The sequence below is a fragment of the Perognathus longimembris genome, chromosome 17, assembly GCF_023159225.1.
Source record: "Perognathus longimembris pacificus isolate PPM17 chromosome 17, ASM2315922v1, whole genome shotgun sequence".
Lineage (NCBI taxonomy): Eukaryota > Metazoa > Chordata > Mammalia > Rodentia > Heteromyidae > Perognathus > Perognathus longimembris.
The window spans coordinates 946,420-972,916 of NC_063177.1; the positions used below are offsets into that span (position 1 = coordinate 946,420).

The 26,497-nt window shown below is 38.5% G+C and overlaps 1 protein-coding gene across 1 annotated transcript; it reads right to left on the minus strand.

Moving 5' to 3' along the window:
* Positions 1-1,368: 1,368 nt before the first annotated feature.
* LOC125366190 (myosin-4) lies at positions 1,369-26,133 on the minus strand. Its single transcript, XM_048366689.1, has 40 exons — positions 25,927-26,133; positions 25,687-25,735; positions 23,352-23,594; positions 23,117-23,260; positions 22,605-22,761; positions 21,887-21,914; positions 21,674-21,788; positions 21,483-21,575; positions 21,277-21,340; positions 21,023-21,121; positions 20,797-20,900; positions 18,833-18,971; positions 18,198-18,316; positions 17,956-18,105; positions 17,245-17,415; positions 16,202-16,511; positions 15,327-15,400; positions 14,532-14,619; positions 14,329-14,446; positions 14,030-14,153; positions 13,795-13,931; positions 13,411-13,666; positions 12,167-12,409; positions 11,575-11,751; positions 11,220-11,365; positions 10,589-10,679; positions 10,116-10,505; positions 9,319-9,445; positions 8,787-8,905; positions 8,463-8,659; positions 7,140-7,323; positions 6,894-7,059; positions 6,671-6,795; positions 6,080-6,388; positions 5,311-5,514; positions 3,259-3,384; positions 3,002-3,172; positions 2,811-2,915; positions 2,614-2,709; positions 1,369-1,631 (listed from the first exon to the last, which is right to left on the minus strand). Exons 3-40 carry the CDS (start codon positions 23,553-23,555, stop codon positions 1,479-1,481), a joined length of 5,823 nt encoding a protein of 1,940 aa, XP_048222646.1. The 5' UTR covers positions 23,556-23,594; positions 25,687-25,735; positions 25,927-26,133; the 3' UTR covers positions 1,369-1,478.
* Positions 26,134-26,497: the final 364 nt, after the last annotated feature.

Sequence of the window (26,497 nt, forward strand, 5' to 3'; positions counted from 1 at the left end):
ATGAAACCCTGGGTTCAATTCCTCAGCACCACATAAAAAAAAAAAAAGCCAGAAGTGGCGCTGTGTCTCAAGTGGCAGAGTGCTAGCCTTGAGCAAAAAGAAGCCCGGGACAGTGTTCAGGCCCTGAGTTCAAGCCCCAAAACTGGCAAAAAAAAAAGAAAGAAAGAAAGGAAGAAAGGAAGAAAGAAAGAAAGAAAGAAAGAAAGAAAAATTCCCTTTCTGGTTCCTTTTTGAAATCTGTAAGGTACTGAGAAAAGTCATGCAGAATTGCATTCAGGAGTAGAAGGTCAAGATGATGATTTGCCTAAAATATTCTGTTCATTTTTCTTCAAAGGGGAAAAGTTCTAAGGAGGAAGATTTCTTCCAAACTGAAAAGGGAAGTTTGAATGCTATGAAACTAATTTCTTCAGTGGTTTCTTGGCTCTTTCTTTATAGCAGTATAAGAATCGTATGCTCTTTATCCTCTTGTTCAGTTTATCTCTAATGCCTCCAATTTGGAATGTGTCTTCTAAACAGTCATCTATTTCAGTCTCTAGCCAGAAATTCCCACCCTACTCATTCCTTCCTTCATACCACAGCCAAAGTTGACTTAACTCCTCACAAAAGTTTATCAGATCCTTCGGACTATGCATCGGGTCATGCTCTTCACAGTCCTTGATTTGTTTATCTGTTCTCATCTGCTACCCCATTGCTCAAAAAGCCTGTGCTTAAACTACTGTGAAGTCTCATACTGTTTCTATTTTTAGAATGACCATCTTCTTTTCTCAGTCCCCTGAAAACTGTATTCTACGCAGTCCTTTACAACTTCTTAGCAGCTCACTTTATCTTGTCAGAGGTTATTATTGCATTTCTATGAAAATATGTAGGCTGTATGTATGTATGCTGTACCCTATCTATTTGAACCACTGTCTCTCTAACTGCATTGAAGTCAAGATGACTATCATTTTCTTGGTGCCAGGTTTTGTACCAGACACATTTTTTAGTATTCAAAAATTGGGTTGAAGGGGCTGGGAATATGGCCCAGTGATAGAGTGCTTGCCTCATATACATGAAGCACTGGGTTCAATTCCTCAGCACCACACATATAGAAAAAGCCAGAAGTGACACTGTGGCTCAAGTGGTAGAGTGTACCCTTAAGCAAAAAGTAGCCAGAGACTATGCTCAGGCCTTGAGTTCAGGCCCCAGGACTGGCCAAAAAAAAAAAAAAATGCATTCCCCTCTGAGCACTTTACTTGACCTTCTATTAAAGTTGGTTCGCTGTCCACATTTATTTTCTCATAATCTCTGAGCACAGTAGGAGCTCACTGAATAGTGTATAAATGAATTAGTTCTAATAGCATTATAGAGCTTATAATCAGGAGACATGTATTTTAAATTACAATATTCTCTGCAGATTTTATTTCCTTGATACAGAGGACAGTGACAAAGGAACTTCACATTTTGTGCATTTCTTTGGTCACTCTTGCCAGTAGAATGAATTATTCTTCACTTATGACTTTGGTGTGAACTTCTCGGCTTTTCACCCGTAGTTTGTTGACCTGGGATTCTGCAATGTCAGCCCGCTCCTCGGCTTCCTCCAGCTCATGCTGAATCTTGCGGAACTTGGCGAGGTTAACATTAGATTGTTCCTCCTGAGAACAGAATTGCATTTTAGAGAAAAAGAAAACTTGATGTGTTCAAATTCTGTTTCTTTTTTTTTTTTTTTTTTTTTGCCAGTCCTAGGCTGTGAACTCAGGGCCTGAGCACTGTCCCTGGCTTCTTTTTTGCTTAAGGCTAGCACTCTGCCACTTGAGCCACAGCGCCACTTCTGGCCATTTTCTGTATTTGTGGTGCTGAGGAATCGAACCCAGGGCCTCATGTATACGAGGCAAGCACTCTTGCCACTAGGCCATATTCCCAGCCCCTCTAATTGTTTCGTTGTGAAAGAAGCTACAGGATTTGACTCATTGAGAAAGCAAAAGGTTCTGTTACTTGGTAACATACTTATTTGTAAGCAGAGCAACCCACAAACTCTCCTCTATGAATGAATGTGCTTACAGTACTCTCCTACCTCCCGACCCTTTTCTATTTCTTTGACTCCTGGCAGAATAAAGTGGCTCCTGTAGCAATATGGAAAGGAAGGAGCATGGATTTGATATTTTTTTCCTGTTAACTGAACTTTAAAAATAGGCACAGTGATGGTATGGGCGCAAAGAGCTTTAAGAAAAGTTTCAGAATTAGCAGGATGAGAAAAAAAAAACAGGATAAGAAAGGTAAATGGAGGGGGAGGTCTAGAAATGGATTTATCATGAAGTTAAATGTGGTTTAGACTAAATCAGACCTCATTTGCATATGTGTCTATGAGTTCTGGGACTGTAGAGTAGGAAGACTTTTGTGTCAAAAAGCATTTGTCTGTAAACATGTCTGGAAAATTGCTTTCAGAGGCCTTAGAAGAAATGAAGTAGAATCTCTTGTCTAGTAATTTGTGAACAATTTTTCTTATTGCTAATAATACTCTTTCCTTCCTGCTGTTTTATTATCAATTTTGTGATCAGTGGCTTAAAGAAGACCCCTTACATTAAAGAAATTTCAAGGTCCCACAAAAGCCCGATGTGTTACTGTGGAGATACTTACCGCCTCTTCAGCTTGTCTCTTGTAAGCTTTGACTTTGGTTTGTAATTTGTCCACCAAATCCTGCAGCCTGAGAACATTCTTGCGGTCTTCCTCAGTCTGAAAAAGGCAGCAAACAGGTAGTGCCATTATTAGAAAACACCTTACTGTTTTTATTTTCTAAAAGTGTTAGGTCTAGCAAATATAAAAATGCCAGTCACCTGGTAAGTGAGTTCCTTCACTCTCCTTTCATGTTTTCGAAGGCCCTTGACAGCCTCAATATTGCGTTTCTGTTCATTTTCAACCTCATTTTCAAGCTCCCTCACCTAGGAGAGAACAAGAGTGTTTAATAGGTCAGTCATAACTTGTCACACAAACAGGCTGGAAATTGAATGGATATGTGGACACTCACTCTGGCCTCCAGTTTTTGGATCTGCTTCTTGCCACCTTTCAGTGCCAGCTGCTCAGCCTCATCCAGACGATGCTGCAGGTCCTTCACTGTCTGCTCCATGTTCTTCTTCATCCGTTCTAGGTGGGCGCTGGTGTCCTGCTCCTTCTTCAGCTCCTCAGCCATCATGGCGGCCTAGTGAGCAGTAAGACAGACAAAGTTAAGAGCCAAGAGCACAGCAGGATTCAGGTTTGCCCACCACCCCGTTGCCCTCTGCTCACATCGGTGATGGCCTTCTTGGCCTTCTCCTCTGCATTGCGGGCTTCCTGCACAATGTCCTCCATCTCTCCCTGGATTTGGGAGATGTCAGTCTCCAGCTTCTTCTTGGTGTTGATCAGGCTGGTGTTCTGTTGGAAATTTTAAAAATAGAGAAAAATTACAAATATAATCATTTACATTGTTGTCTGAATAACAGGCTTAAATTGCTGATGATACAAAATGTTAAGAATAAAAGCCTGGGGAGGTGGCTCAGTGGTAGAGTGCTTGCCTAGCATGCATGAAGCCCTGGGTTCAATTCCTTAGTACCACAAAAACAGAAAAGCCCAAAGTGGCCCTGTGGCTCAAGTGGTAGAGTGCTAGCCTTGAGCAAAAGAGGCTCAGGGACAGTGATCAAGCCCTGAGTTCAAACCCCAGGACTGGAAGGAAAAAAAAGAGAGAGTTTGGGCTGGGAATATGGCCTAGTGGTAGAGTGCTTGCCTCTTGTACATGAAGCTCTGGGTTCGCTTCCTCAGCACCACATATACAGATAAAAGCCAGAAGTGGCGCTGTGGCTCAAGTGGTAGACTGCTAGCCTTGAGCAAAAAGAAGCCAGGGACAGTGCTCAGGCCCTGAGTCTATGCCCTAGGACTGGCAACAAAAACAAAACAAATAAAACAAAATGTTAAGAACAAAAAACAAATCAGAACTTAATTCTAAGTTTATCCCTTTTTCTACTCATATCTTTGTAAAACTTTAAATAAATCATAAATCATTCTAGGTGAAATTTAATTTCTAATGGGAAACATATTCAGTTGTTATCAGTGGATATTTATAAACATAAAGCAAAATCTCCCATACTTAAAGTGCTATACTGTGTAGTGTACCAAACAGTGGACAAAAATGAATTATTAATTTTGATAATTCATTCCTACTAATTGGATCTGTATCTTAAATTGTACAAAAAACAATCCTGTAATCCATGTGTTAAAGTTGACAATAGTTAATATATTTAATCAATTCTAGATAGTCATAATTAGTAAGAAATGTGTTATATATTCATTGATTTAAAAGTTATTTTTGGTATGTGATTTTAACTTTTTAAAATGGCTGGTATGTGTCAAACTACACAATAATGTTTATTATGAAATGGGATGTGCAAACTAACATTAGAGATAAAAAGTATTGTACTCTCATTAGCCAGATATAGCCATTTGTAACATCTTTTTATCCTTACGGATGTTTGCTGTATATTTCTAACTAAAAGATAATGAATGCTTCTTAAAAAAATAAAACAGATTCTCCTTTTGTATGTTAGGATGGTCTTGAGCTCAGTAAGTAGTTCAGACTTTCTTTGAACTCTTTTTTTTTTTTTTTTTTTTTTTTGCCAGTCCTGGGGCTTGGACTCAGGGCCTGAGCACTGTCCCTGGCTTCTCTTTGCTCAAGGCTAGCACTCTGCCACTTGAGCCACAGCGCCACTTCTGGCCATTTTCTGTATATGTGGTGCTGGGGAATTGAGCCCAGGGCCTCATGTATACGAGGCAAGCACTTTTGCCACTAGGCCATATCCCCAGCCCCTGCTTTGAACTCTTGATCTTTCTGCCTTGGGCTGGGATTAACTACACTTACTGTTTATCAGCTATTGCAAAGACACACCACTAGTTATTTAACAAATCAACTGTAAACAAAACATGCTAACTAGCACTTGTGATAGCTTCAATGAATAAAAAATCAAGAGCTTCTTTAATATCTTATAAAGTTAGCCTTACATGCATGTGATGCATAAATATTACCCGGTGGCTTATTATTTTCTACTTTTTCTCTTTGAAGGTTACAGTTGCAGAATAGAGGATTCCAGGTGGTTTTCTGTAGTTCACTATATAAGTTTGAAACTTGATTATTTGTGCCCATGTTTATGCCAGCCTATATGCTTGTAAACCAGCTAAGTCTCACTCTGTACATTTGCCACAACTCCAAGAAGGGATCCCTGTCAACATTACTCCATGAACAAGCATATCCTCCCAAATAACCTCCAGTTTCAGAAAGTAAATTCACTAAGCCATTGCCATGAACGTCACCTGAGTGTGCAGGAGTTGCACACGCTCACTGGCATCCAGAAGCTCTTGTTCGGCTACTCTCCTGCTCCTCTCTGTCTGTTCCAGTGATGCTCTGAGCTCTTCAATCTCAGCCTGCATCAGGTTAGCTCTGCGTTCAACCATTGCCAATTGTTCTTTAAGGTCATCTTGGCCTCTGATGGCATCATCCAGATGGAGCTGGGTGTCCTATGCAGAGGAATAAAAAGGCTCATATTCATGTTCTAATGATAGTAGATCCAAATCTATGATCATGTACATGAGTTTATGTTAATAACTCAGTATGATCAGATAGGATATTAATATTTTTAATGACCAATTCTTGAAGGCCTAATATAGCATTTCCCTTCAAAAGAACATAATGTTTTATTATTTTAGATCATGAATCCCAAAAAAGTCACAGCTAAATCTATAAAATTTTAGATCAAGAAAGGACCCTTGGAAATCATCCAATCCAATGATGCTATTTTAAATATTTGAAAAGATAAACCTACATAAATGCAGTAACATATGCCTAAACTCTTTTAATGTTCTGTCTCTCTACCACTTACCACCTTACCTACTGTGCAGATAACATAATAACTTCTTCCATTGTCTTTTCAGACAAAATAAGCCTCGTTTGTAACTATGAACATAAAAATATTAACTACCACATTACTTGGTTAATTCATAACCTGTTGCTTTCTCACAATATTAACTTTTAAGTTCTATAATGGCACTCTGTATCTCACTAAATAATTTTTATGCTAGTTACCTTTAACATTCCTTGTGTGTTTCTGAGATTCCTTATTGCCTCTGCAGCCTGGCGGTTGGCATGGTTCAGCTGGATTTCCATTTCATTGAGGTCTCCCTCCATCTTCTTCTTGATCCTCAGGGCATCATTCCTGCTCCTGATCTCAGCATCCAGCGTGCTCTGCATGGACTCTACCACTCTGAGATGGTTTCTCTTTAGCTGGTCAATTTCCTCATCTTTTTCAGCAATTTTCCGGTCGATCTCAGATTTTACCTGATTTAACTCAAGTTGGATGCGAAGAATTTTGCCTTCTTCATGCTCAAGAGATGCCTTAATAAGGAGAAAATTTATGTTACCTAAAAATATTTTATCACATTAGAATCATTTTATTTATATTAGAATAATTTCTCCAAGAAGTCACTTATAAAATCCACAGACATCCTTATATTTTAGTTTAATATATTTGTTCTCTATTCAGAGTTGTAATGCAGCATTTTTCATTGATTATATGCATTATTCCACAGACTTGCAACATGGTAGACCTCAGCTGCTATTCTTTTTTTTTCTCTCCAATTTATCTGTTATGTATAAGCAAGCAAATGAAATACATACCTCTGCTTCCTCTAGAGCAGCCTGTAGCTCACTCTTTTCTTGATCAATTTGTTTCTTTATTTTCTCCAGTTCATGAATATGCTTTCCACCCTCCGCAATTTGCTCAGTTAAGTCAGAAATCTCCTCTGTTGTTTAATAATAAAATAGTGAAGTTCAATTTAGAGTGAAAAATGGAGAGATCTCACCCTACTATTTTTGAAATAGAATGACTACAGACACTTACGCTGTAAATTCTTATTTTCTCTCTTTAGTGTTTCGAGATGATCCAGGGATTCTTCATAGGCATTCTTCACCTTGAACAGCTCAGTACTGAGAGAACGGGACTCCTTCTGGGAGGCCTCAAGTTCAGCCTGAGTTTCTTCATACTTCTGTTTCCATTCTGCCAGAACCTGGAAGTACATCAATAATTAGATTCTCATACCAGAAATGGCATCAGTTTCCCTCTAGGGAGACAGTCCCTGTGGGCCACCTTGTCAAAGTTCCGTTGCTTCTTATCGAGAGCTGCGCAGGCAGCATTAGATCTTTCTACATCAATCATGAGGTCTTCCACTTCATTCTGGAGCCGCTGCTTTGTCTTCTCCAGGGAAGCACATTTGGAATTCACAGCTTCTACATGTTCCTCAGCATCCTGCAGACGCTGGGCCAGTTTCTTCCTGAAAAGTTGGTCAGTGTGAGTGACCAAGAGCAGAATCAAAAGTTGTCACGATGAACTCTATGGCCTGTTGAGTAGGAAAGTGTATTTCCCCAAAGTAAAAAAAAAAAAAAAAAAAAAAAATCTGCTTCTTAGTACCTATTTTTTCTTTCCCAGAATTCTGTTTTCCCTACTGAATTCTTATTTTTATCTATCTTAGGTTCTGTCAAATACAAAATGAAGCCATTTTGAGAGAAAAAGAAGGAGAATATGAATGAGTAAGCATTTCAGCTGAGTAAACAATGGAAACCATGAATAGGAGGCATTTTGTCAAAGAATAGTAGCATTTAATAGTATCCTCAGCAATTTCTAACACTGTCCTTTTACTGTATGGAGGAAATGGTGGTCCACAGAGAGCATGTCTGAGGTTGTATGATTACTAACTTCCTAATGTTCTCAGAAAGTGTTCCATCATTATATTTCCCAGTTAACCCTTGATATTCTAGTCATTGCCTCTCTACCAGCCCATCTTATTTATGTCTTTTACCAGTCTACACTCACATCTAAAAGGCTGTCTCTGCAAATTCTGGCCAGACCCACTCATTCCATTTAATTTTAACAACTACTAAGATTAGTAAAATTTAGGAACACTTCCTTTGCCATGTTTTCCCTTCTGTATGTAATTCCCACAAATTTTATTCTATAAAAAGTATGTGTAATTCCTGAATAAGTACATCAGTATTGGTTGTGTGATGCTGGTCTTCTTATGAACATTCAACACTCTAGCTAAGGAAAAGCATTATCATTATATTCATTATTATGTGCTAGATAATTTCTGCCTCCATTTTGCCTTCTATGAAAGGAAAATAATTTTACTTAATTTTGAAAAGTAAAGCTGATAACCAATAATCCACTGGTCATTTTTGTGGAAAGAAGTGCAAGATGTACCCCTGTATCACGAGGGGAAGGCTTTGGTCTTATCCTGTTCTCCAGCAGGTATACAGTGGGATGTAACAAGGAGAATATTGTGGAATCTATCACCCTTCAATGAAGTAGGCTGGAATCCTTGGCCTATTTCCATGTTTGAAATATTCCCTTCTATTTTTCCATCATTAATTTCTACTTTTATCCCTTTCTGTGCCCATCACTGAAAATCCATACTTGGCCTCCTCCAGCTCCTCTGTACGCTGGATGGCATCAGTTTCGTATTTGGTCCTCCACTGGGAAACCTCACTGTTAGCCTTGGACATGGCCCTCTGCAGCTCAGCCTTTGCTTCCTGCTCCTCTTCATACTGCTCCCTTAGCAGGTCACAGTCATGGCGGGCTGACTGTAGGGCATGGGCCAGGGCATTCTTGGCCTAGATCAATCAAAAGGTGTATAAAATAAGCTTATGTTCCAGTCATTGATAGTCTCTGTGTGAAGTTCACAACTGTAACATGTTTCCCAGAGTGGGTGATTGTAAGTATCAATGGGAAAATGCTCACCTTTGTCTCCTCTTCCAGCTGCCTCTTTAATTCCTCAATCTGTTGTGTAAATGCTTGTTTGCCTCGGGATAGCTGAGAAACCAAAGCATCCTTCTCATCTATCTGCCTTGAAAACTCGCCTTTGGAAGACAAAACAGGAATGTTTTAGTTCTGCTGTCTAGATGAAGGGTAGAGTAGAACACATTCATTCCATGACGAAGGAAATAACTGGAGTATCTGTCCATCGACAAGGGTTATTTCTTGCTTCTTCTAAAGCATATGAACTTTCTTTGATAGTTTTGAATTTTTCATTTTTTAAAATATTAAATACTGAGGCAAAAGAAAAAATCCTTGAGGCTAGGTAAGTTAAATTTTGCCTCCAATTGCAGCTTAGAACCATTGCTTTTATTTTTTTATAACTATTTTGAAGTTTTTAAAAAAGACTTGACTAAGAAATAATAGATGGGGTGTAAATGGCTGAGGAATGGTTTGTCTTCATGAGTGAAGGCTTTCCTTTTCTCTCCCCACGGGCTGGGGAGGCCTATTGACTGACCTGATTCTGTGTGCAAGCGTGCCTTCTGGGCTGACAGCTCATTGATTAAGCGTTGCTGCTCCTCTTCCTTTGTTTTCACTTCACTAAGCTGGTCCTCTAGGGTGCGGCACATTTTCTCAAGGTTCCCCTGTGGTAGGAAGTACAAAACAGGAAAAAGCATTACACATTTCTGTTCAGAGGGCTAGGCTTTGGAGAACTACAACTACTTGTGGCAGGCAGACTTCATTTACTTTTCTGACAAAGCCTGACACAGAACATTGTCTAGGAAGTACTGGGGAACATAGGTTTGGCTAGATGAATGAATATATGATGGTCAAAATTGGATTATCTTCTTTTGGAAGACATGAACATCAATTATATCCTACTTACGTCTTAATTTTAATTTTTTACAGTTGCTTGGCTTTTGCTTGCTCACAGCTGGTGCTCTACCACTTGAGCCATGCCTCCAACCCTGCTTTTATCTTGGGGAAGGAGTGTGGATCATTTTTGCCTGGCCTGCCCTTCAGCTGTGATCCTGTGGATCTCAGTCTCCTGAGTATCTAGGTTTACAGGCATAATCCATTAACACCTGGACTTATTGTAATTTTTCATTAAAAAAGTTTGAAGCAATTTCTAAAAGATATCAAACATAAGTAATTCAGTTCAATACTATGATGTCTATTAGAAAAAATTAAACTTTAAGTTACATGTAATGTTTGCACAATTTGAGTAGATATATTCACATATAAGCTCAGCTATTTTGAATTGTTGCATGTAAAGAAAAAAGTGTGTGTGGGGGGTTAGCAAATTAAAAAGACCTTGGCTTTGGAGACTGTCTCCATGTTTCCAGCAAGGTCGTCGATCTCCATCTTCAGCTCACTCTTCTCCTTCTCCAGCTTCTGCTTGACCCTCTGCAGGTTGTCAATCTGTTCCCCAAGCTCCGCCACACTATCTGCATGCTTCTTCCGAAGAGCAGCTGCTGTGGCTTCATGCTGCAGGGTGGCCTCCTCCAAGTCCCTTCGCATTTTCTGGAACTCAGCCTCCCGCTTCTTGTTCATCTCGATCTGGGCAGAAGTGGCCCCACCGGCCTCTTCCAGCCTCTCGCTGATCTCCTCCAGTTCCCTGGAGAGGTCAGAGCGCTGCTTCTCTGCTTTGGCCCTGGAGGCCCGCTCTGCCTCGATTTCCTCCTCCAGCTCCTCAATGCGGGCCTGAGAGTGAAGTCAGCATTAACGTGAATTCATGACAGTTTTTCCCCTTGTCATATCTTGCAAAATTAAAGGTAATGTCTTGCCTGCAATTCCTTGATCTTTTTCTGCAGCTGCATCCCAAGGGCTTGTTCATCTTCAATCTTGCTTTGCAGATTGCTCATTTCAAACTCTTTCCTAGTAAAAGAGCATATGAGCTCTCAGTTTTCACCCAGCCTTATCTATTCATAATAAAACTTTAGCTTGCTGGTGTTGAGGAAGACGATAGGCTTTCTTTGTTTTTGTTTTTGTTTTTTGCCAGTCTGGGGCTTGAACTCAGTGCCTAAACACTGTCCCTGGCTTCATTTTGCTCAAGGCTAGTGCTCTACCACTTGAGCCACTTCCAGCTTTTTCTGTATATGTGGTGCTCAGGAATTGAACCCAGGGTTTCAGGTATATGAAGCGAGTATTTTACCACTAGGCCATATTCCCAGCCCCAAGGATAGGCTTTTATAAGTCAATAACATGCCATTTTCATTAAATAGGTATCAATATTAATTTTCTCCACTTCATAAAGTAATATTTTGGAGACCTATTATTATTACCAATATTATTTTTAAGTAGCTATACAAAGGGGTTTTAATTCAACAAATCAGTTGTTTCAATATTTTTTAATCTGTATTTCATCTTCAATGATATGCATGATTAGGATTATAGCTGAACTATAATCATACTTACTTTTTGAGTTTCTCATCAAGTTGCTGTTTGTCATTTTCTATATCCATTGTGGATTCTTGGGCCAGTTTTAGGTCACCTTCCAGTTTCCTCTTGGCTCTTTCTAAGTCCATTCGAAGCTTCTTTTCTTGTTCCAGAGATCCTTCAAGCTTAATTATAATGGATTTTTTTTTTTTACTTTCCTATACAGCGAATCCTATGCTACTAGCTAGATACTCAAGATACAATTATTGCTTCTTTTTAATGAAACAATAAATAGAAGGAGAACTTTAAAAGTCGTATGAGTATCAATGATGGTGTCATGTCAGAGTTGCTTATTCAACTCATTTTAGGGGGAAGACTTTGTTTTCACACTTACATCATCCACTTGCTGCTCTAGCTTGGTTTTAGCTTTGGTCAGGGTGTTGACTTTGTCCTCCTCTGCCTGTAGGTCATCCAGCGTCTGCTGGTGGGCCTCTTGGAGGGCCTTCTTCTCCTTGGTCAGCTTGGCGATATTTTCATCTAGGCCTGCCATCTCTTCTGTGAGGTTTTTCACCTTTTAGTGTGAACAAAGAATAAGAATGCTAATAAAAACCTATCATCTTTTTTTCTTTTTTGAGAGAATGGCTTTCCCTGAATCCCAGGCTACCCTTGAACTTATGGTCCTCCTCCTTCAGCCTCCCAAGTGTTGAGATTAAAGTTATATGCCAGCTGACAACCTGTCACCTTGATGAAAACCATGATCTCATAGGACAGTATCAATCTGACATGGAAAATTGATGACAAAAGCTAACCTAGACCTACATGGCTGAGTAAAGTCAGAGATAAAGGTGAAGGAAAATAGGTAAGGGTGGTAAAGAATAGGGGATGATGTGATTATGTTGGCTTTTTTTCATATCCCATAATTTAAGATTAACCTTGATTAGTAAGTTAATGCTTGTAATTACTCTAAAATGGATCATAATTTATACCTTGTTCTCTGTGGCATGTTTCTCCTTCTCAACCTTGGCCAGTGTCAGCTCAAGGTCATCAATGTCTTTCTTCAGCTCTGAACACTCATCCTCTAGCTTTCTCTTCTTAGCGGTCAGCTCAGCATTGATCTCTTCCTCATCCTCAGCTCTTTCAGTCAGCTCTTTGATTTTGGCCTCCAACTGGATTTTGGTTTTGATAAGCTGATCACACCTTTCCTCTGCGTCAGCCAAGCCATCTGCTTCCTAAAGGGAGCAATTGAACATTTTCACGTGTCTGAGCTCTATCTGCAAACTTGCAGTAGCTCATGAAGAGAAGGTTGGAAGGAGACACTGAGAGGGCAGAGCAAATATGACAGAAGTACTTTATATCTGTGTATGAAAATAAAATAGCAAAATATGTTAAAACTTTATAGAGGCAAAGGGGGCAAGAAAGAGTAATAGAGAGTGAATTTGATCAAAGTACTTTGTGCATATAAAAATACAACACACAACCTCTTTATATACAATTAATGTACACTATTAAATATAAAATAAATAAAATAAAATGTTATTAAGGTAGACTTATTAAAAGGCTGAAATGTCTAATGATTACCAGTTTGGTCAACAATTACACTGTCAATGTTTATAAATGAAGTTTAAAAAAGTTAAAAATTTTTATTTACCTAATAAGTAGACTAACAACTTTCTCAAATATCCATGTGTGGAAAGTAAAATCAGAAAACCTTTTTAACTTTTTGGTAAACATTTACAACTTACTAACTCTTGTTACTTCTGAAAAAGTCACTCATTCCAGCACATAGTTTTCTCACATTCAAGGGGATGAGAAAGCTTTTTCTCTACCATAGTAAAAAACAGTGCAACTTCTATTTTATATACAAAAACAATTTGGAACAGGAGAATAATCTATTCTAAGTGAGTGGTCCATAAAGGGAAGAAAATGTCTAGGCCATGTTTATGACTGTTTTTTGGTGACCAAGCTATGCACATATGACCATATTCAGTATATGAACGCACATGTGAACACATGTAGTTTATGAATGTACTTATGAATACATACAGCATTTGTGGCATTGCATCTTTGCTTCTTAAGTTCTGAGTCTTGGTAAATTTGAATGGCAGTCAATCACAACAAATTTCCAGTGGAATCATTTATTTTCCAAATCTTAAATTAAGAAATGCTGTATCCAGTTAAATAGGGATTAGATAATAAGTTATTGCTCAATTGTGCAATATATAATACTTACAGATTGAACCTGGAGTTGCAGGTCATTTTTCTCTTGCATCAGAGCAACCATCTTTTCTTCCAGTTCTTTCCTTTTGGCCTCTGATTTAGCCAGGTCCTCTTTGGCCTTCTCAAAGTCTTCCTTCATGTTGGCCATCTCCTTCTCGGTCTCTGCACTCTTGAGAAGGGGTTTGATCTTGAAGTACAGCTTCATCCAGGGCCAGTGCTTGACATTCATGAAGGCACGGACATTGTACTGGATGCAGAAAATGGATTCTCTATAGAAAAAGAAAAAGAGTCACAAATAGAGAAGAATGTATGAAGTGACCATCACAACAAAAATAGTGACAGCACTGAATTCCCTTATAAATGTGTAGAAAAGGATGAATTTTGTTGTGTCCCTCACCTCCGCTCCATCATCTTCTTGAACTCCACCCTCATCAGGTACCCTCTGCAGATGGCTTGAGTGCGTGTGATGAGTTGAGCCAGCTTATCATCTCGCATCTCCTCTAGAGTTCCCAAAAGGCCAGCTTTAAAGAAAACCTGGCCAGAGAGCAAGTTAAGTATGTTATTTCCATTTGTGAGAGCCCCACTCCCCACATCATGAAATTATGACTGGTAGAAGTTTGGTCTGGTGGTACCTTGGTATGACCAAATTTGTATTGGGTGTGGTCAATGTCAATAGACCCTAGAAGTTTCTCAGAAGCCTTCTTGCTGTCAATGAACTGACCCTCTGGGATAGCACTGGCATTGAGAACTTTGTATCTGTCAAATTGAAATTAACATATAAATGTAGGTTTTTGTTTTCTTTTTCATTGAAAACAATTAACACTTGGTAGCTATCACTGAAAAGATGGATAGGTTAGGTGCTGGAGATCAATGTATCATTTAAAAAAAAACATCTTTTAAAGTAAACTGTGAGAAAATATGAGACACAAACCTCTGCTTAAAGTCTGCATAAATGATCCTGCTTGGGAATCCTTTTCTACAGATGCGGATGCCTTCCAGCACGCCATTACACCGCAGCTGGTGCAGGACGAGCTCATGCTCCATGGCACCTAAGATAAGGGAATGTTTTCTAAATAATAGTCTGGAAAAAGAAGTCACGCTGGAGATTCATGTGGGACATTACAAATGTCTTACCAGGAGTTTTAGTTTCATTGGGAATGAGGCAGCGCACAAAGTGGGGGTGAGTGCTCTTCAAGTTGGTCATCAGCTTATTTAAATTCTCCTATAAAGCCACATGAAAATGTTTAAAATAATCTGTAATTGTATCTACATGAAAGCCCCTCTCAATGCTCTGTAACTAATTTCACCCCTTTGCACATTCTAAACAGCTATCTATAAGAGAAATCCCCAAGCCCACTGATGACCAAGAGAAATCATATAGATGGAATGTAGGTAGGAAATTCCTGATTACACAAAATTTCAGTGTGTTGCTCTCAAGACTGACACTCAGAAAAGTCATGTGTTGAGACTTTGTTCTTATAGTATAGATATCAATGAATATTATGAATGCTTTAAAAGTGGATTGATGTTATGAGAAAAAAATTGATGCTGACTCATTTTGTAACCTAGGATGGCATCCACCTCACTATATAGCCCAGGTTGGCCTCAAACTTGCAATTCTCCTGTCTTAATCTCTCAAGTGTTGGGATTACAGGTATGTGCCACCACGCTCAATTTCATTTGAAATTTAAGATCAAATTTCTTACACTTTGGGTTCAGGGAAATGGATCACTTATTATTACAAGGTTTAATGTAAAGAGATACACGGTATGTCTTCAATTTGTTATTTTCTTTCCTTGTGTGACTATATTTATGTTTTGCAGATTTTTGTTACATTGTATTTTCATTTTTACCTTGGATACCTAAAAGGGAATCATTATAAAATTTTAATATTTTAAAATAAAATTATAATGTTAGATTATACTGTACCCTGAAAAGAGCTGACACTGTCTGGAAAGAAGAACCCTTCTTCTTGCCACCTTTTTTTCCACCACCGCCACCCTCTAAAAAATAAGAAAAATTTAAAAATCACATGTAACAACCTTTGAAATAGTACCCATAGATAGACATCATGATTCTAAAATTCTCTTTTGAATTTAACTTTGTACCCATTGATAGTCTTCTTTCCATATCTTTCCTCACTCATTGTAGAATAAGAAAATGTAATCATTGGCTCACATTATAGACAGGGAAGCAAAAACAAAAATTGTAATTGAAGAGTTGATGGGGGTCTGCATAGGACTCCTCAGGTCTAAGTTAAGAATGACAGTTTCCTGAAGGGGTGCCCACTAGTACACATCTGCCTCTCTGTGATCATGTAAAGTTGCATGCTTGGTCCTAGGCAAGTGAGCCTTTGCTTTACCTGCAGGGAAGTCCTAATTTCTATTTACTTGGGTTTCTGTATTATTACTTTAACATCTAGGCTTAGGGCACTTAAGAGAACAAAATGTCAATTCCCCATGGGGCTCTGCAAAAGATTTCCATAACTCCAACTTAGCTAGATCCTTAAAGGAGGCAGTATTATTAGAGCAGTAAAAGTGAGTTATATGATCTTAAGCAAGTCACATTATCTTATTCTCTCATTTTCAATGATTAAATGAGACTATGGACTAAATGTTACCCATTTTCAGACTTGACTCTGATAGTCAGAAGACTGTGTACTTCAGTTGTGGGACATACTTCCTTTCATTAGACTCACAATGGATATGTTTTCATATTACGTTTTGCCATAACTAAACTTGTTTCAGCAAATAGTGTAGATCTATTTTGTGACCTTACAATATACCAATGCTATTAAAAATTACCTGCTTCAGCAGCTTGCCCCCCAGAAAATAGGAAAGCCAGTGTCTTCAATCCAGACTTCTGGTAGAGCCCCACCACCGTCTCGTTCAGGGGGTCCTTGTTCTTGTCCAGCCAGCCAATAATGTTGTAGTCCACAGTGCCTGCATAGTGCACCAGCGAGAAGTGGGCCTCGGCCTTGCCTTTGGCAGGCTTGGGCTTCTGGAAGTTGTTGGACTTGCCCAGGTGCTGTTCATAGAGCTTGTTCTTGAAGGAGGTGTCTGTTGCCTTGGGGAACATGCACTCTTCTTCTAGGATGGAGAAGATGCCCATTGGCTAAGAATAGAAAAAAAGGAATATTTGTGAGTCCTTAGAAAATTGTACTCCAGTGATTTGTGTAATTGGCAGAAGATTGAGAATGATATATTAAGTAGACATGATCCTGCTGTTACCTCTACTATTGAAATGTAGAACAGTAATTATGTATGAAAGACATATGAGAATATGTTTCTAGAAAAGACTCAGATCAAATAGTCTAGCTGTACTAGTTAGGAAACTTTACATTTTGTGCATTAAATAAATGCTTAAAAGTACCATTTTCAAATACTTTCAAAAGTATTCTTCTTCTTCTTCTTCTTCTTCTTTTTTTTTTTTTTTTTTGGCAGTCCTGGGGCTTGGACTCAGGGCCTGAGCACTGTCCCTGGCTTCTTCCCGCTCAAGGCTAGCACTCTGCCACTTGAGCCACAGCGCCACTTCTGGCCGTTTTCTGTATATGTGGTGCTGGGGAATTGAACCGAGGGCCTCATGTATATGAGGCAAGCACTCTTGCCACTAGGCCATATCCTCAGCCCCGAATTCTTTCTTCTTTACTAACAGTGTAATTGACATCACTCAAAATCTACATAGTCATGAAACATCATTTCTTGGGAGGTATTGGGATTTGAATTCAGGGCTTTGCTATTGCTAGATAGGCATGCTACCACTTTCTTCCAGAATTGGGCTGTAATTAAGCACAAGGAGGCCACTGATATGTTTTGCCTGTTTTTAAGGCTTAAAAAGTCCTACGAACCTTCTCAATGAGCTCAATGCAGGCAGCCAGGTCCATCCCAAAGTCAATGAACTCCCAGTCAATGCCTTCCTTCTTGTACTCCTCCTGCTCCAGCACAAACATGTGGTGGTTGAAAAACTGTTGCAGTTTCTCGTTGGTGAAGTTGATGCACAGCTGTTCTAGGGTGTTGAACTATAGGAAGGAATAAATACAGGAAAATAAGTCATGAGTAGCTTATATTTATGTTTACAGTGAAGTTAGTAATGTTTTCTTCTGAATTTAAGGCATTTTTGTTTATTAAATTATAAACCTCCACCTTGTTTCTTGATATATGATATAATTCTAACCTAAGAATGATTCCTTAAATGTTTTCCTAGTAAATGCATGAAATTATGCATGTCAAGCAAAATATTGTTAAATGTTCTTGAAGAATTCTTCAAGAGTAATATCAAAAAGTCTTTGTGTGATTATTTCATTGGATCCAAGATAGATTGTGAGCATTTTAACCTTTCATGGACCATCATTTGAAAGTTCTAGTTTGGAAAGAATAGAATTCTCTTTTTTCCAGTTTATACACTTTTACTTGTATTCATACCAAAGACTCTTTCAGCAGGAATTACAGTTTGTACTTTTTGTACGTACATTTTTGAAGATAATTTTGAATGCCCTAACCAGATCCATCAAGTGGCTAGTGAGTTTTAATTGCCAATTTTCTGTCAATTTACTACTTACATCAAAGATCTCAAATCCGGCAATGTCCAAGACCCCAATGAAGTACTGCCTGGGCTGCTTGGTGTCCAGCTGCTGGTTGATACGTGTGACCATCCACAGGAACATCTTCTCATACATGGATTTGGCCAGGGCACCTACTGAATTGTACACCTTCAAAGAGAGTGGTGATGGTTTAGCTTTTGATTCTACCTTGGTGAAGTTTCTCATGGTATCAGGGAGAATCAGGGGTTTAACATGTTTACCTGCTGCACAGTCTGGCCTTTGGTGACATATTCATTGCCGACCTTGACCCTGGGGTAGCAGAGGGCTTTGAGCAGATCAGCAGAGTTCAAACTTGTCAGATAGGCAGCTTTGTCAGCAACTGCACGAAGAAAGGGAGAATGGTGAAACCAATGGTGGCTTACACAGTTTAAAATGTGACTGTTGATGACTAAGAGGAAGATTTTGCTGTGAGAGCAATATGTGCAAATGTTGGGAGTTTCGGTCATTTGTTTATATTGTTTCAGAAACATTGCCTCAGAATACACTGATTTTAGTCATTCTTCTAAAGAGAAATTAGAGCTACAGGTATCTATCTTCTATGTGATTTTTCAAATATGGCAAACATAGACCACAGATGAAGATAATTTGCGAAACCCTACTCTCATAATGACAAAGACAAATCTCTGAGTTACTTAGCTGCAATTAAACAATACTTCAGTCAAGGATCAAATAGTAGCTTTAAAAGTCAGTGCAAAGTGGAATGGACAGAAAACACAAATACCCACAAAATTGCTTAATTTTGTAAAATATCTGTGTCATTTTCTCTTCTTAAGACTTTTGGCCTTTGTGACATATGTCAGATGGAAAGAATGTAAGGCATTAACAGGCAGTATACCTTCAGTGCCATCTGGCTCGGCTTGCTCTTCCCTTTGCTTTTGCTTGAATTTCATGTTTCCATAGTGCATCACAGCCCCAGTGAGCTTGTAAATAGCCACCTTCTCATCAGCACTGAAACCCAGGATGTCCACAGCACTCTGTCAAAAAGAGTTGAGGGGGTTAGTTTTTTGAGTTCTCTGTAGATGACGGATATTAGCCCTTTGTCAGTTGCTGTGCTGGTGAAGATCCTTTCCCATATGGTTGGCTGTGTTTCTAGTTTAGTGGCTATGTCTTTAGCTGTGCAGAACCTTTTTATTTTGTAGTCCCATTTGTCGAGACTCTCCCCTATCTGTCGTGCCCCTGGGACTATGTGGGTGGGGGGCAGACAATAGAGACCAGGTCTGCAAAACAACAAACTTCTTTTCAAATAGTATTTCCACGTTTGGTTCAGCAACTTTTCATTATGTATCTAAAACCAAACAACTATTAAACATGAAAAGGTCTAGAACAGAACTATCAGTGGATCACAATAGCTCAACAGCTATGTACACATGATCATATAAGACGAGGATAAGCAAAAACAACTCCAAGGAAGGACACGGGAGGATTCTATTGTTCACATTACATTTAAAGTTCTAGGTGAATTTCCTTTGCTGTACCCTACGTGGTTACTGTATATGATTTTGGTACACTGGGTATTGTATATATTCCTACGTGATCTAGGGAAGGGAAAGAAAAATGAGGGTGTAAGATATCACAAGAAATGTACTCACTGCCTTATTATGTAACTGTACCCCCTTTGTACAACACCTTGTCAATAAAATTTAATTAAAAGAAAAAGAGTTGGAATCATTCATTTCCCAACCAGCACTTTGGCCAACTTGCTCAGGGGCCTCCAGTGGTCTGTGTCTCCACTTCTTCCTCAGTGTGCCCTGTCTTATAATCTAAGATTCATACTTTTCTAATTTCAAGAGACACTCATTTCCTTTGCTTCTTTGACCCAGATCAGAACTAAGTGGCATGTATCAGTCTTTCTTCTTAAGTCATGCGACAGTAAGGATGTTATGTTACGTGTTCAATTGTTCACACTCACTCAAATAGGACTCAAAGCCATGACTACTGGTGCCAAGACCAGGGGCTTCTACAGGTCTTTCAGCCTGCCTTGGCTGCTTAGCCATGTGATTCTTATGGACATTAACAACTTTTTGAAAGAGAAAATATCTTTGTAAGCAAATACCAACCCTATGTCTGGGTGCTACAATATTAAAGTTAAGAATAATTGTAGAGTGTCCAGAAATTAAAAAAAAAACAAAGTAAGTATAGTTTAAATATAAAGAAAATAAGACCCAAAATAATAATCTTTAAAGAAAAGTGTTGAAGAAGGAATAAACTTTTAGTTTCAAAAGATACTCTCTTGGGGGCTTCATAAGCCTAATAATAAATATAAAGGTTCAGAGTCCCCAAAGACTTGTTTTTGAAGTAGACAACCCATGTTTTATAATGCTTCATAGTGATGAGCGACCAATATTGTAAACTCCTAGATGTGCATTCAGAGCAGCTTGTGTTTGCCTCTGACTACAAAAAAACTATTAGGATTTCAGGCTCTAATGTTAAAAAATGTAATGATAGTGTTACTAGTTCCTAGATTCTTAGGAATAGGGTCTGACATGAAATAGAAAGGAAGCAACAATATTGTGATACAAATGTTGACCCCAAATGATCAATAAGATAAGAAAAAATAAAAATAACCAATTAGGTAGGGAATGTCTAAGATAAACATTTATTACAGATGTTCAAAACTTTTAAACAGGCATGTAGGAAGACATTGAAATACTCAAAGTAGTTTTCTCCCAAAGATAAGAAAGGCTAGAAAGTATTATTGCCTATTCACAGTTTTTCTGCTAATGTGTCTCACTTTATAGAGGAGAGGGTTGTGTACTAGAAAATGACTTTGCTTTTCTCTGCTTTGAACCTATTACTTACATCTGTGGCCATCAGTTCCTCTTGGTCATCAATACTGGGCACAGTAATTTCACCTTGACTGACGTAGGCGAAGTCATATGGGTTGGTGGTGATCAGAAGCATTTCTGAACGCATGGAAAAGAACAGTATATAGCCAGAGTTACTTTGGCCATCAAAACATGTCAGACAAACATCATAGACAGGATATTATTCTTCCTTGGTAGAAGTACATCAAGACAGTTCTTACCAATGAGCTCTGGTTTTTTATTAGACATGATCTGATAAAATATGTGGTAGCTTCTTTCAGCCTTCAGCTGGAAAGTGACTCGGGACTTCTCTAGCAGATCTGGAAAGTCAGATCAACCACATTTAGAAGAAAAAGCCACAGGTGAAAACACTAAAACATTGAAAGTTTCACGCAATAAACATAAAAGTAAGATTTCCCAGTACACACATCTGCAGTGGAAAAATATTTCTAGTCACTCATCTTTATTAACTTACATGTTTCAATATCTGCGGAAGCCAGCTTGCCTGTGGCACCAAAGTGGATTCTGATGAATTTACCCTTGAAAATGCAAAAGAGGTCTCATTAAAAGGCAAAAACTACTTCCTCAGCTATTGGACGAAATAAATGGAAAAGATATTCACAATGCTGTACAGAACAGCCAGTGCAGTTCTTACATGAAAAGGTAGAAGAAGAGACTTACAAAGCGAGAGGAGTTGTCATTCCTCACGGTTTTGGCGTTGCCAAAGGCTTCCAGCAAGGGGTTGGCACTGATGATTTGATCTTCCAGAGTCCCCTGCAAAGGCAAGAACAATCCTCACATTTGGTGCTCAAAAGTGTCTTGCCTGAGACCTCCAGTAAAGCCTGGAATCTGAACATGGCCATGAGACACACCTGCATTTTGCCAGAAGTTGCTTCCTCCTTTTTCTTCTCACCAGTGACTGCAATTGTTGCAAAGTACTGGATGACACGCTTAGTGTTGACAGTCTTCCCAGCACCAGATTCTCCACTGTGGAGAAAAATAAAAATTAAAATCAAATTGCAAGGCAGCAGTTACTACTACAGTGATCAAAACTCAAAAGAAAGAAAGGGATAACATCTACGTACGTAATCAGGATTGACTGGTTCTCACGATCTATGAAAAACAAAGATAGCAAGAAAAATAAGGATTCTTAGTACATAGAGTAGTACTTAATAGATTATTAGATTGGCATTATACATTTAAAATTGTCCTTTAAAATTCCCTGCTAATAAAAATAGCTATATAAATTGGGGATTTGCCTTTCAGAAACAGGAGTCTTAAAAATGAGGAGTGAACAATGTGCTAATGAATTTGTGCTATCTTCCCACTGCCATGAATAGGGAAGAAAATGGAATGTGTTATTTAGTCATTTACCCATAATAGTAATCAACTGATAGCACATGAATGAACAGTTTTATGATCCAGTCAGTTAAAATTCTGTCATGTAATTAATGTCCAATCCCTAGTTTCCTACAGTATTTGTGATAAGTTGTCCCTGAAATTTCCAAGCTTACTTTTAAGAAGAGATGATGTATTACTTAAAATGAAAAGAATTGATGAATAAATTTGGTTAATTTAAGCTAGAATTTGAGCGTTAGCATAGAAGTACAAGAAAATTTCTCTATATTTTTGGAACAACATTATTCATTTCAGTCTGAATTTATTTCTCTACCTTTATTATTGCTATTGTCATATTTGTGCAGCACATTTACTCTAATGGCACTACTGGCCTTATGTTTTTGGGCACCAGTTTACAAGTAATTTACAGCACCTAGAGAAACTCTTAAGTATAGATTTACTCACCAGTCAGCATGAACTGATAGGCGTTGTCAGAGATGGAGAAGATGTGGGGTGGAGCCTCCTGACGCTTTTTGCCTCTGTAGGCAGCCACCACCTCAGGGTTGTACACTGGCAGCCACTTGTAGGGGTTGACAGTGACACAGAAGAGGCCAGAGTAGGTCTGTGGGAAAGGACAAGGTTTCTCAGCCTCATCTTATTATTCTACCCTGGAAACCCTACTCAAAGAGCAAGGAGCTAGAGACTTAAGAACTATGTTACTTCTGATGAAGACTCATGGTTTCATTCGTCCCTTGTCTCTATCACTTGCTGTTATAAAAAATGCTTGTTTTCCAACTAATTCAATTAAATAGCTTTCCACGTGTGCATGTTCAAGTACATTAGAATTTACAACACCACTCAAGTAATTGATCTCAAAAGAACGTTGCAATAGCAGAACCTGAAAATGAAGCCTTTCCTTTGTTCCAGAGAACAGAAGAAGTACATGGAGTTGCTGGACTGTTACACAGGGTACTTACATAGATCATCCAGGCTGCATAGCGCTCTTTGAGGTTATACAGCACAGCAGGCTCGTGCAGGTGAGTCATCATGGCCATGTCCTCGATCTTGTCATATTTGGGAGGGTTCATGGAGAAGACTTGATCTTCCTTAACTGTGACAGTCTATTAAGAAAGGAAATATTCAGTCCGTACCAACTAAAGAGTAGAAAAAGAACCAGTTATGCCTCCCTTGACCCCCATTTGTTTTACTCACAGCTCCACCTTCAGTCTTAGCTGTCACTTTCCCTCCTTCTCTGCTTTGCACGGTTGCTTTGACATAGGACTCCTTAGGGTCTACCACAAAGACTGATGACTTGGCATCAAAAGGCTTATTCTGAGCTTCAATGCGCTCCTTTTCAGATTTTCGGAGGTATGGAGCAGCCTCCCCAAAAACGGCCATCTCCGCATCAGTACTCATGGCTGCAGGCTATTAGTGGCGGCTCTAGGCCAGGTGCACCTAGAAGAAGAAACAGAGCCAGATGACAACCAAGGGCTGGGTGGGTGGGTTGTCCTGGTGATCTCAATGGACAGGCTCATTGCCAGGCTTGCTTCCTCTTCTCTGCCCGTAGAGGTCACTCCTGTGTACACTGTTCTTATGCTGAGAGGTAGCTATGGACCTGAAAGCCACTTGTGTTCTAGTTTTAAGTTTTGTAACATTTTAAACCTCTATTCCTTCCTCTATCCGTAGCTCTTATTAGTTGAGAACTGTGGAGAGATTTATATTCACCCAGCAACATTTATTGTGCTTATAGACTGTTCAGAATCTTTGCTTTCCTGCTGATGTATTTTCCTTTCATTTTCCCAACCTGTTGTTTATTTAACAATCTGATGATACTAGGAAATGGAAAATAATTTTTTTCAATGAATTTACAATCTAAGAGAACTTTAAAACCTGAAATATTTAGACATATTTTCTCCATACTCCAAATGATTAAAATTGAATGTAGAAATTACTAAATCTGGATGCAAGAAAATGTATATGTCATTTCAGAACATGAATCTAGGTTGAAAACATCCAATAAACTCAAGTAATCTGCTGTTAACTGGCAGTATTCAGTGAGCAAAGGGAAAAGTAAGTATGATGAAAGCTGAAAATCCAACAAATGATTTTATCCTGAGAAAAAAATTAAGTCTCATCAGTTTTTAAATTATGTGAAAGTCAACAGTCAACAGATATTAAAAAATATCAATATTCTAAATATCTCTTCTGGAATCGATAGCCAGTGTTGACTTCCATGTCAAAATGAATTGAATTTTCCCACTGATGAATGATGATAAAATAGATTCAGTCCTGTAGCTCTGACCAGAGTAAAAGAAGATACTTTCTACGGGGGTGGAAGAGGTCTTTGACAGTGACAATGAAATGGTAATGATAACAGCTTGAAGTATTTATGGGCTTTTCAGAAAATTTTAAACTCAACATTTAATGACCTCTTGACTTAGACAATTAGATATGGAATTTGCCACATACTGTATCTAGCTTGGAAACCACCTCATCTATAAGAGTCTCATGATAATACAGTAAAGTTTAGACATATATTCAAGGGATAAATATCAGAACAGTTAATGATAATGTCAGGGGTTTCCAAAGAAGAAATGTTATTCTGTTATATCATTTTTTGTTTCTATGATTTGCTTTTGCAAAAAGCAATTTTGAATTAACAGCATAATGCCCCCTAAAGATTACTATACTACAATTTATCCACAAAATACAGAGGCAACACCATCCTTCCTTATATTAGGCTTTCCCAAGCAACAATCATCCAGGGAGCCTCAGGTTTGTTGTTAGGGGTAAGGAATGAGGGATGAAGGGGTCCTTGAATCTACAAGCAGAAAGATAATGGGCTCACGTTTCTACAACATTTCCAAAATGTGTTTTACCTAAGTGGATACAGTTACTGTATTAAATGGAAACTCATTAAAAATAATTGTTAAATACATAGTAGATGCCCATCATTGTACATATTCTGAACATAATAATAATTATAGTTTTCAACATGCAGATTTGGATAAAATCTCTTAAATGTTTTGCTTCTGTGGAAGGGTTCTTGTAAACCACTGACTTAGATCATAAGAAGAGCAGGAGTAGAATATAGCCTCCTTGTTTTACTGATGAGGAAACTAAAGCTCTTCAAGGCAAAGGGTCATTCAGTGTCACAGAGGTGGTAAGTAGCAGCAATGAGATGTGAGCCTTTTCTCCTAAATCCAGGTTCAGTGCTAATTCCACTGCAACATACTGTGTTTGAAAATACATAAAAACTGACTGACTTGACCCAGGCAAACAGTAACAAACCTGATCCACACATTGTTGATGTTATTATGTGGCCTCTCTTGTTGGTTAAATTGAGTAGGTTTTTTCCTTCTTTTTTTTCACACTATTACATGTAATGGTTACTGAAAAGTCAAAATTTTATGAAAAGTCATTTTTTAAAGATCAACTCTTTTTGTTCAATATGTTCTGTACTAAACTAGGAAATCACATAGCAGCTCATTAAAATGTAGCCAAATAGAGATCCCTTTGTTTAGGCTGTAAAACAAATTCCTCTTACCTCTTGTGTAACCAGATGAAGAAGGTGGCAGGCTCAAAGCAGAGAATGACTGTTGAAAGAAAACACAGGATTTGTTTTCATTTAATCATGAAATCTTAGTAAATATGTAGTATACAATGTCATTCTTAGGAATGTGGTGGCGGTTAAAATTTGGGGAATATCAGTCATCTCCCTTGGATAAAAACTCATTGTATCATCAGGAATGTATAGCTAGCCACATGTTCTGCCACATATACATACCTTTGAGGATTTTGAGGAAGGACAGGACTGAAGCATCTCAACTCCACTTTTATAGAGGCCATTTTGCAAACACAGCAGCCACCTCAGCTGTCCTAACAGGGAACCTACTTGGCAAAACCATTTTTGGCAATCTCTTTGCATAATATTCACTGACTGTGGCTGTGAATGGATATAATTAGAAATATTTTTGTCACCTATAAATAATTTGACAGAGGATGATCTAGGGTTCTTTATAGGCATTTGATAGGGGATGGGGATTCAGGGCTTCTAAGGCTATTTTCCAGCTTAGCCATTGCATCATTCATCACAGAATTCAAAGCCAGGTTATCATTTATGCTCCTGCCTATAAAATCAGCACAACAGAATTTTCCCCACCTGAGGACTTTAGGACTAATTGACTTGCTAGTGCTTAGTGTTCTTAAGGAGTGTGAAATGAATTTTAGATCTGATGCTATGATTGGAACTAATGAGTGATGGATATTAAGACAGAAAATTCCTAGTCAGGGTCTGGGCTTTAGGAAAACCGGTGATAGATTCTTTTAATGTCTGAAAGTCTAAACATGAAGGAGAA

Excerpts from the sequence above, each read along its gene's own strand:
- LOC125366190 (XM_048366689.1), bottom strand. The coding sequence starts at position 23,555 with ATGAGTACTGATGCGGAGATGGCCGTTTTTGGGGAGGCTGCTCCATAC. Across the intron at positions 17,416-17,955 it reads CCGGATTTGAGATCTTTGAT|TTCAACACCCTAGAACAGCT; the intron begins GTAAGTAGTAAA and ends TCCTTCCTATAG. Across the intron at positions 13,667-13,794 it reads AAGAAGATGATGGAGCGGAG|AGAATCCATTTTCTGCATCC; the intron begins GTGAGGGACACA and ends CTTTTTCTATAG.